The sequence below is a fragment of the Beta vulgaris genome, chromosome 7 (assembly GCF_026745355.1).
Source record: "Beta vulgaris subsp. vulgaris cultivar EL10 chromosome 7, EL10.2, whole genome shotgun sequence".
In the NCBI taxonomy this organism is placed as follows: Eukaryota; Viridiplantae; Streptophyta; class Magnoliopsida; order Caryophyllales; family Amaranthaceae; genus Beta; species Beta vulgaris.
Genome location: NC_079208.1, coordinates 22,416,561 through 22,428,234, shown reverse-complemented (window position 1 = coordinate 22,428,234; position 11,674 = coordinate 22,416,561). Strand labels below are relative to the sequence as shown.

The window sequence follows — 11,674 nt, the reverse complement described above, 5'->3', positions numbered from 1 at the left end:
TTACAAGATTGATTTACCAGATGAGTATGGAAGTGTAAGTGCTACTTTCAATGTGGGTGATCTATCTCCTTACTATGATGATGAGAATTTGAGGGCAAATTCTTTTGTAGAGGGGGAGAATGATATGGATGCAAAGGCACTTGTTAATCATGAGCCTATTAACTTGGTCATGGACACTTTAGCGTTTCAAATCAAGAACAAGAATCAAGTTTTAGCTTGTGTGCTAACATGGAACCTTGAAAGTGGCGTGGAAAGAAGTGAAGAGGAGTCCTACTCTGATTAGGAATACTCCTAGCTTGCTACATAGAATTCTAGTAGAATTAGGATTGCTATGTTTATCTTTATGTTTTATGTTTAAGTAGTTAAAAAGATAGAATTGCTAAAAAGATAAACATGTGACTTGTACATGTTATCTTTAGGAGTCTAATTAGGAGTCTAAAGTAAAGTAGGAGTAGGATAAGTTTATGTTTTCCTAGTTGAATTAGCCTAGGTTGTACCCTATATAAGGGGACGAATTCTTCAATAAACTTACAGATTTTTAGAGTATTTTTGATCTTCTTTAATTGTTTTGCTTATGTGCTTGCAATTGAAAATCATTAATAACTTTTCAGGAGTGATTAGTTCTTAGTGTTAAACAACTTAATTTCAGGAGTGATTTTAAGGGTGTTTAAGAGTCTTTAATCAAGGTTCAGGAGTGTTCTTGAATAAATCCATATCCCTTGTTCGAGTGTTCTACTAGTTTGTTCGAGTTTCTTGAAGTCTTTTCTTCAAGATTCATATTCATACTTGATTATTACACTTTCTTAGTTTAGTAATCATAATGATATGGATGCAAAGGCACTTGTTAATCATGAGCCTATTAACTTGGTCATGGACACTTTAGGATTTCAAATCAAGAACAAGAATCAAGTTTTAGCTTGTGTGCTAACATGGAACCTTGAAAGTGGCGTAGAAAGAAGTGAAGAGGAGTCCTACTCTGATTAGGAATACTCCTAGCTTGCTACATAGAATCCTAGTAGAATTAGGATTGCTATGTTTATCTTTATGTTTTATGTTTAAGTAGTTAAAAAGATAGAGTTGTTAAAAATATAAACATGTGACTTGTACATGTTATCTTTAGGAGTCTAATTAGGAGTCCAAAGTAAAGTAGGAGTAGGATAAGTTTATGTTTTCCTAGTTGAATTAGCCTAGGTTGTACCCTATATAAGGGGGACGAATTCTTCAATAAACTTACAGATTTTTAGAGTATTTTCGATCTTCTTTAATTGTTTTGCTTATGTGCTTGCAATTGAAAACCATTAATAACTTTTCAGGAGTGATTAGTTCTTAATGTTAAACAACTTAATTTCAGGAGTGATTTTAAGGGTGTTTAAGAGTCTTTAATCAAGGTTCAGAAGTGTTCTTGATTAAATTCATATCTTGGTTCGAGTTCTTTGAGTGTTGGTTCGAAATCTTGGAGGAAATAACTTGATTATTAGACTTCATAGTTTAGTAATCATATCATGTGGTATCAAGAGCAAAGGTTACACATCCATTGAAGGGTCCGAAATTTTTTTCCTAGTAGGGGGAGTATTAGATCTTCAAGAAAGTCTTAAAGATCCAATATTTTTTCCAAGATTCTTGATTTTTCATAAAGTTTCATCAAAGTACTACAATATTATTAGTGATTGGTGAAAGAAAAGGATCCAAGATCCATAAAAACATCAAAGAAGTTGTAGGAGGTGCTTGGAGACAACCTCGCTATGTCCGAATTACATGACCTAGCTAAGGCTATGAAGGAGATGAATGCACGCCTAGAAGTTATGGCAGTGAGCATCAACAAGAAGGATGCACAAGTGGATGCTATGGCAGACATCATCAACAAGAGGCTAAACCCTAATAGTGTGTCATACATAGGCGCACACTCGGAGGATGAAAGGGATGAAGCTGAATCACGCCCACCAAAGACCTCATATCTAGATGATAAAGGGTTGAAGCTTGAGGATTACACAAATGAGGGCAAACCTGAGGACTTATTAGAGTGGATTCGTCAACTAGAGAAGGTAAGTGAGTATAGGGGCTTTGATGATCAAAAGAAATTCAAGGTTGCTGCTATAAGGCTCACCAAGTATGCTGGGATTTGGCTTGAAGGCTTGCACGCACAAAGAGCCAAGAAAAACAAACCTAAGCTATGTAGTTGGGATAAGTTGAAAGGGAAGCTTAAAGACAAGTTCTTGCCAGATGATTACAAACAAAGGCAATTCATAAGGCTTACATCAATGAGCCAAGGTAGCCAAAGTGTACATGAATACACTATGGAGTTTGAAAAACTAGGTCTCATATGTGACATAGTGGAGAAAGATAAGCACAAAACAGCAAGGTACATTAAAGGGTTGAATAGAAGCAAAGCTAAGAGAGTTGAAGTTTCTTCCTACTATACTTTTGAGGATGTAACCAAGCTAGTTATGAAGTTTAAAGAATATGACAAGGAAGAACGACCTAAAGGAGCATACACACCTAGGTATGATCCTAACTCAAAAGGTAAAGCTACTACTTCCTATACTAAATGGTCCGAAAACCCTAAGCCTAGTTTTCCACCTAAGGAAGACACTAACATGGAGAAAACTAAGGTGGCCGTACCTAAGGAGAAATTTGAAGAATTGAGAAAGTGTTTTAAGTGTCAAGGGAGAGGACACATAGCAAGTAATTGTCCTACAAGAAAGCTCTTATAATGAGGCAATACTTAGACTTGCAAAAAGAGGAAGAGAGGTATGAATTCATCCCTGAAGAGGAGCAAAGCATGGAGGAAATGATGAAGAAGAGGATGCTTTTGCAGAAGATGATTCAAGACTTCTTGGAGTCATTAGGCGCACCTTACATGTGGATCACACACCTAATATGGCTCAAAGGGAGAATCTTTTCCATACTAGATGCAAAGTAGGTGAGTATACTTGTAATGTCATAATAGATAGTGGTTCTTGCACTAATATTATTGCAGATCAAGTGGTGTCTAAACTCAATCTAATCAAAAGGGCACACCCTAAACCCTACAAATTGAGTTGGTTAGATGATAGCACTGGAATGAGAGTGAAGAAACAAGCACTTATTTCATTCTCCATTGGAAGCTAGAAGGATGCTCTATGGTGTGATGTTTTACCTATGAGTGCATGCCATCTTCTACTTAAAAGACCATGGCAATTTGATAGGAAGGTTATTCATGAAGGGGACACCAATGTCTATTCTGTATTGGTTGGCTCAAAAAGGGTTAGATTACATCCTCTAAACCCTACTCAAGTGGAGCCTAAGCAACCACCTAAAGCACCAAGTTTGTTCCTAAATGCTAAGGAGTTCGAACATGAAATAGAAAAAGGAGGTTGTGCTTATGCTTTGGTTGTGAAGCAGGTGAGTACAAGTATTAAGGTACATAACAATGATCAATTAGAAACTTTGATGCATGAATTCAAAGATGTTTTCCCAGAAGAGTTACCACAAGGCCTTCCACCTTTAAGAGGAATAGAACATGCAATTGATCTTGTTCCAGGCGCACCATTACCTAACAAGCTTGCTTATAGCTGTGATCCAGGGGCTTCTAAGGAGTTGCAACGCCAAATAGAAGAGTTAATTGAAAGAGGTTATGTAAGGGAAAGCATGAGTCCATGTGTTGTGCCAGCTTTACTAGTTCCTAAGAAAGATGGAACATGGAGAATGTGCATAGATAGTAGAGCAGTAAACAACATAAAGTGAATGTTAGGTTTCCTATGCCTAGATTGGAGGATATGTTGGATGAATTACATGGTGCTTCAATCTTTTCTAAGATTGATCTTCGAAGTGGTTATCATCAAATGAGGATTAGGGAAGGAGATGAGTGGAAAATAGCCTTCAAAACCAAGCAAGGGTTGTATGAGTGGATGGTTATGCCCTTTGGCTTATGCAATGCACCTAGTTCCTTCATGAGGCTAATGAATGAGGTACTTTGTCCTTTCCTTAATAAATTTGTGGTTGTTTATTTGGATGATATACTAATCTATAGCAAGAGTGTAGAAGAACACTTGGTTCATTTGCGCCAATTATTCATCAAATTAAGAGAACAAAAGCTTTATGGAAAGCTAGAAAAGTGTGAGTTTCTTGTAAACAAGGTGGCGTTTTTAGGGTATATTGTTTCACAAGAAGGAGTACATGTTGATCCCGAGAAAGTCAAAGCAATTTCAACATGGATAGCACCTAAGAATGTCTCTGAATGTCGAAGCTTTCATGGTTTGGCGTCCTTTTATAGAAGGTTCATTCGAAACTTCTCATCTATCATGGTACCTATCACAGAATTGATGAAGAAAGGAGAGTTTACATGGACTTCCTTAGCACAAAAGGCGTTTGAAGATATAAAAGGTAAGTTATGTTGTGCACCTGTTTTAGCTTTACCTGATTTCCATAAACTCTTTGAAGTAGAATATGATGCAAGTGGAGTAGGAATTGGAGCTGTTCTATTACAAGAGAAAAGGCCAATTTCATACTTTAGTGAGAAGTTGAGTGGAGCTAAGCTCGATTATTCTAACTATGATAGAGAGTTTTCTGCCATTGTTCGTGCATTAGATCATTGGTCTCATTATATTAGACCAAAGCCATTCATACTTCATTCTGATCATGAGGCATTAAAATACATTCATGGACAACAAAAGCTCAATCATAGACATGCTAAGTGGGTGGAGTTTCTCCAATCATTCACTTTTTCTTCAAGATATAAAGAAGGTAAGACAAACATAGTAGCAAATGCCTTGTCTAGGCGTTCCTATTTGTTAACTATTGTGGATGCACAAGTACTAGGGTTCGAACATTTGAAGGAGTTATACAAAGAAGATGAGGATTTCAAGGAGAAAATGGTTCGACAAGATGGTGCTTATGTCTTACATGGAGGTTTTCTTCTCAAAGGAAACAAGTTATGTATACCTAAGTGTGGCGTGAGAAGACTTCTAGTAAGGGAGGTTCATAGTGGAGGAGTTGCTGGACATTTTGGGGTTCAAAAGACTCTTGATACATTACAAGAAAACTTCTATTGGTCACATATGATTAAAGATGTTCACTTGGTAGTTACTCATTGTGCTACTTGCCAAAAGTCTAAGAGTACTTTCCATAAAGGTCTCTATACACCTTTGCCAGTGCCTAATCAACCTTGGGATAGTGTGAGCATGGATTTTATAGTGGGGTTGCCTCGAACTCAAAGAGGGAAAGATGTTATTAAGGTGGTAGTAGATCGTTTCTCTAAGATGGCTCACTTTGTTCCTATGCATAAAACTGATGATGCTCACATGTAGCTGATTTATACTTTAGAGAGATCTTAAACTACATGGATACCAAGGAGTATTGTATCGATAGGGATTCTAAATTCCTAAGTCATTTTGGAGATGTTTGTGGCGCATGCTAGGACTAAGCTTACTCTTTAGTACAAGTCATCATCCTCAAACAGATGGCCAAACTGAGGTAACTAATCGACTTTGGAGCTTTACTAAGGGGATTGGTGAGTAAGACTCAAAAGGATTGGGATATCAAGCTTGCTCATGCAGAATTTGCTTATAATAGGGCACATTCTTCTACTACTTCTCATTCACCATTTGAGGTAGTGTATGGTATTAATCCTTTACTTCCTATTGATTTTGTTGCATTCCTAAACATGAGATACACATGGATGCAAAGAAGAGATTGGAAGCATTCAACAAAACTTGTGAGCAAGTTAAAGCAAGGATTGAAAAGATGAACATCCAATACAAGACAGGTAAATATGGGCGCAAACAACCTAAGTTCAAGGTTGGTGATCTTGTTTGGATACACTTAAGGAAAGAAAGGTTTCCTAGCAAAAGGAAAAACAAGCTTATGCCTCGAGCTGATGGACCATTTGAGGTGGTTGGAGTAATTGGAGATAGTGCTTACAAGATTGATTTATCAGATGAGTATGGAAGTGTAAGTGCTACTTTCAATTAGGTGATCTATCTCCTTACTATGATGATGAGAATTTGAGGGCAAATTCTTTTGTAGAGGGGGAGAATGATATGGATGCAAAGGCACTTGTTAATCATGAGCCTATTAACTTGGTCATGGACACTTTAGCGTTTCAAATCAAGAACAAGAATCAAGTTTTAGCTTGTGTGCTAACATGGAACCTTGAAATGGCGTGGAAAGAAGTGAAGAGGAGTCCTACTCTGATTAGGAATACTCCTAGCTTGCTACATAGAATTCTAGTAGAATTAGGATTGCTATGTTTATCTTTATGTTTTATGTTTAAGTAGTTAAAAAGATAGAATTGTTAAAAAGATAAACATGTGACTTGTACATGTTATCTTTAGGAGTCTAATTAGGAGTCTAAAGTAAAGTAGGAGTAAGATAAGTTTATGTTTTCCTAGTTGAATTAGCCTAGGTTGTACCCTATATAAGGGGGACGAATTCTTCAATAAACTTACAGATTTTTAGAGTATTTTCGATCTTCTTTAATTGTTTTGCTTATGTGCTTGCAATTGAAAACCATTAATAACTTTTCAGGAGTGATTAGTTCTTAGTGTTAAACAACTTAATTTCAGGAGTGATTTTAAGGGTGTTTAAGAGTCTTTAATCAAGGTTCAGGAGTGTTCTTGAATAAATCCATATCCCTTGTTCGAGTGTTCTACTAGTTTGTTCGAGTTTCTTGAAGTCTTTTCTTCAAGATTCATATTCATACTTGATTATTACACTTTCTTAGTTTATTAATCATAATGATATGGATGCAAAGGCACTTGTTAATCATGAGCCTATTAACTTGGTCATGGACACTTTAGGGTTTCAAATCAAGAACAAGAATCAAGTTTTAGCTTGTGTGCTAACATGGAACCTTGAAAGTGACGTGGAAAGAAGTGAAGAGGAGTCCTACTCTGATTAGGAATACTCCTAGCTTGCTACATAGAATCCTAGTAGAATTAGGATTGCTATGTTTATCTTTATGTTTTATGTTTAAGTAGTTAAAAATATAGAGTTGTTAAAAATATAAACATGTGACTTGTACATGTTATCTTTAGGAGTCTAATTAGGAGTCCAAAGTAAAGTAGGAGTAGGATAAGTTTATGTTTTCCTAGTTGAATTAGCCTAGGTTGTACCCTATATAAGGGGACGAATTCTTCAATAAACTTACAGATTTTTAGAGTATTTTCGATCTTCTTTAATTGTTTTGCTTATGTGCTTGCAATTGAAAACCATTAATAACTTTTCAGGAGTGATTAGTTCTTAGTGTTAAACAACTTAATTTCAGGAGTGATTTTAAGGTTGTTTAAGAGTCTTTAATCAAGGTTCAGAAGTGTTCTTGATTAAATTCATATCTTGGTTCGAGTTCTTTGAGTGTTGGTTCGAAATCTTGGAGGAAATAACTTGATTATTAGACTTCATAGTTTAGTAATCATATCATCAACTCTGAAACGTTATATTGCTGCTTCCACTCAGGAACTGCTCCAGAACTTCATACTCAATGTTCCTCCTAGGATGTACCTAGGAACCGCTCTATTTGTGTCCCTTATAGGAGCTCTTTTAGGAACTTCACTTGTTTGAAAACCTTCATGATGTGATATATTCAACCTTTGATGACTTGTTTCATGTTAATGTAATATGCACATCTCAAACATACATGTTAGTTAGATAATCATCACTTGTTTACAATCATCAAAATACGACATGACTCAGCACTATGCATTTTGTGAGTCATGCGATAATGGTCAGCGAGTAGGTAATGTATCCCAAAGAAATAAAATGCCCCAAGCGCCTTTATTATATTGTGAAATATTTGATGTGTTAGGGATTGATTTTATGGGACCGTTTCCTAACTCTTATGGTTTTATACATACTTCTTGCTATTGATTATGTTTCTACGTGGGTGGATGCCAAACCCACTAAGACTAACGATTCTAAAGAGGTTGCAAATTTTCTTAAATATCACATCTTTTCTAGGTTTGGAGTCCCCCGAGCCTTGATAAGTGAATGTGGCACACATTTTTGCAATCGCACTATGGGTGCTTTGCTAAAAAAAAAATACTTCCTTCATCATAAGGTATCTACCTCTTATCATCCATAGACTAACGGGTAAGCTGAAGTGTACAATAATAGAGACGTGAAGTCAACTCTATAGAAAACTGTGAATGTGAATAGAAAAGATTGGAGTCTACATTTGGATGATGCTTTGCGGGCCTATCGCACTACATGTAAGACCCCTATTGGTATGCCACTGTATCAACTTGTGTTTGGTAAGCCATGCCACCTTCCAGTAGAGCTAGAACATAAAGCTTATTAGGCGGTGAAAGCTTATAGTATGCATATGGATGAAGCGGATGATCATAAGAAGTTATAATTGCAAGAATTAGAGGAGATTCGACTTAAGTCTTATGAGAATGTTGCGCTTTATAAGGAGAAAACCAAGGTTTGGCATGATAAGATGATTACAAGAAAAGAGTTTAAAGTTGGTGATAAGGTCCTTCTCGGTCAATCTCGCCTTCGGTTATTTCCTAGAAAGCTTCGATCTCGGTGGATACGCTCTCTCGAAGTAACTATTGTATATCCTTATGGTGTAGTGGAGGTTCGAAGTTTCTGATACGAACAAGCAGTTCAATGTCAATGGGTAACGACTTAAGCATTACTATGAGGGGTTCAAGGTGGAAAATGTTGAAAATATTGATTTATATGATCCCAAATATGAATTGTGATTAGTCATGCACAAAGTCAAGCTAACGACTTAAAACAAGGCGCTTCTTGGGAGGCAATCCGAGTATCATCCTTCCCTATGTCCTTTTTCTTTGTTATTTTTCTTTCTCGTTATTTTAGTTAAATTTATCAGTATTATTGTTACTCTTTGCTTTGTTTCTCTTGTGTAGAGATAAAAACCAAAAAAAAAGAACTAAAATACGACAGGTCTACAACAACTCTCCAGCCGCTGGGCGCGGCAACCACAGTAGCAGCGAAGATGAACAGCATAGCTGCAGCATCCAAGCCGCTGGGAGCGGCAACTCCAATCGCGAAACAGCATCAGCCGCGGGCCGCGGCTCATCCCGCACTGGGTGCACGACTTCAGTCCTGAAACAGCATCAGCACAGTGCAAGCCGCTGGGCACGACTCTCAGCCCGGGGGTCGCGGTGAAATCGGTCATGATGGAGTCCACACATTTGGACGTGACATTCAAGCCGTTGGGCGCGATCCTCCTCCCTACATGTAAGTGTTTTTTTAAAAAAAAAATAATAATAATTTTCAAAATAGATAAAAATCGTGTAAAGCCAAAATAAAACCAAAGAAAAAAAAATTCTCGCTTTCACGTTCCTTATTTTGTTTTCCTCTTTCACTTTCTTCTCTCTTTGTTCCTTCCCACCATTGATCTTCCACCTTCCTCACACCTTCAATCAAAATTTCCCCCCCTCTATTCCGCTTTTTCAATCTTTACCACCATTCAAATCACCATAAACACAATTCCAATCCACTCTACCCAAAATTCAACAAGAGCCCTACAGTTGGGGTTTTACTATTTGAAGAGTATTTGGAGCAATTGGAAGGTCGTAGTTGAAGTATTGGGCATCAAGTTGATGAATTTCACGTGAGAAAGCAACAATTTTCTTTCGATTGGTGTTTTTGTAGGATTTATTGTCTCTCATGAGATAAATCTCGAAATTCAATTGGGATATTTTGAATTTTTCCTATTAGTTATTGGTTGCTTGATGATACATGCCCATGATTTAATGTTTGTGAGTTAATGCTTGTGCTCATGATATCATTGGATATTGTCACTAGTAGTTATGTGTTGAATTGCATTGAGATTTTTGGTGATATTTGTGGTGTTGTCGATATGACAAATTGTTGCTTCTTGTTGAGGGAGTAAGAAACCTTGTGAGAGTGGAAGTGAGTTGTCATGGCTAGAGAGAGGAAAAGACCCACACCGGCTCCTAGGAATGTGACAAAGAAGAAGGCTCAAACTTCGGAGGTGAAGACATCTTCCTCAAAACGTAGGGAGATTGATACTATGGGGTTATATACCTTAGTGATGTTCAAAAGAAAAGATGGGCATCTTTTGCTCAACCCACAAGGAAGGTACATGTAACTAAAGTTATTGATTTGGCTACTTTAACGGTTTTAGACATGGATGATGTGACGAAGAAGTTGTTTCGCAAGGTGGGGATGGAAGCATTTCTAAGCAAGAAGGCGAAAACTTATGTGAGATGCACTTATGAGTTCTTATCTACTTTGAAAAGAGAAATGAGCGAGGTCCAAGAATCATCTTTCGCCTTAATAATAGTAGATATGATGTAAGCTATGATGAGATTAAAGAGGCTTTTGGTTGGGACCCACCTCCTACTGAGAATGAATGGAATCCTTTTCACCATCATACTTGTTCTGTTTTTAACAGGCTATTACAAGAACCAAAGTAAACACCCATGGAAGTTACAAGATCCCTCACCCCAGGCTTCGATTAGCTCATCGTTTTGTGACCACCACGTGTCTTGCCAAGGAGAAGCCACTAAAATGGCAGGTATTGAGATGAGTTATCTTTGGGCTATGACTCCAGAGGGTGAAGGAATTCCTGATTGGATTGAAATCTTTGTGGAGCAGTGTTTGAAAGTGCGTGATAGCACTTATGGGAATCTGAGCACGGGGGCATGATTACTCTTTTAGCGGAACATTTAGGAATTGAACCTCCCGGCACTATTAAGCTCGTAAAGTCTAGTCGTGTTTATGATATACGCACATTGATAAAAGTTGAGATACTTGCTCAATCTAATCGAGATGGGTCTTATTTTTGGCGTCACAGGCCGAGTCGTTCTTCGTACTTAAGACTTCCTAGGCTTGACGGCATGGCTCTTTCTTATGTCCGATGGCTAGTGATTTCTTTATTCCTCCTTATTCTAGTGTAGCTCCATACTTAGGCAATCGTACGCTGGTAGAAATAGAAACGAATGAGAAGAGCCATGAGGAGAATGAGTCGGATGGCACTAAGGGCTCTCGCCCTTCTACTTCTATTGATTGGAGTATTTAGAGAGCGGATGTTAATGATCGGATATAGGAGCTACATGATATGCATTCGCAAAAGCTCGCCTACTTGTATAGTATGAGTCAGTTATTTCAAACTTAATATCTAAGTTCTTATCAGCTGCCTAGTGATGTTTTTATGGAGATAATGGCTATAAGAGCATCGGATCGGGAAGCACATCGGGCAACCTGTCATCACTTCGGGTCACGAGCATCCGGGGAATCCCCCAATGATTGATTGTGAGTTATTTCCCCTTTCCCTTACCTTATGCTTTGCTTTATACTTGTTCTTACATTGAGGACAATATTTTGATTATGTAGGGGGAGGGAAATTCTTGTTGTATATTTTGAATATAGTTCTTTCATTTCTTTGATTAAAAAAATTTGAAAAAAAACGATAAAAATACGCAACCCGCTAAGTTGAAAACCCGAGAGGGAAACTTAGGCGAAAATGGAGGCCCGAATAGCTTGAAAATCTGCAAGGGCAACCTATGCAAGAAAGTGGCTATTGGCGGGTGAGATGGTGAGCTAAAAAAAGTTGGAATGGCTAGGATGAAAACCCGAAAGGGCACCTAGGCAAAATAAGAGATAAAAGAGAGAAAATTTAAACATTTGTCGGAGTTGTGAACATAATAAGGGAGGAGCTATAAGGAGGACTCGATTAGGTCTCATCTTGGTGTCATTTGAA

The 11,674-nt window shown here is 37.5% G+C and overlaps 1 protein-coding gene across 1 annotated transcript; it reads left to right on the top strand.

Annotated features, from left to right (window-relative positions):
• Positions 1 to 3,138: 3,138 nt before the first annotated feature.
• On the top strand, positions 3,139 to 3,723 carry LOC130589500 (uncharacterized). Its single transcript, XM_057390767.1, has one exon. It carries the CDS (start codon positions 3,139 to 3,141, stop codon positions 3,721 to 3,723), a length of 585 nt encoding a protein of 194 aa, XP_057246750.1.
• Positions 3,724 to 11,674: the final 7,951 nt, after the last annotated feature.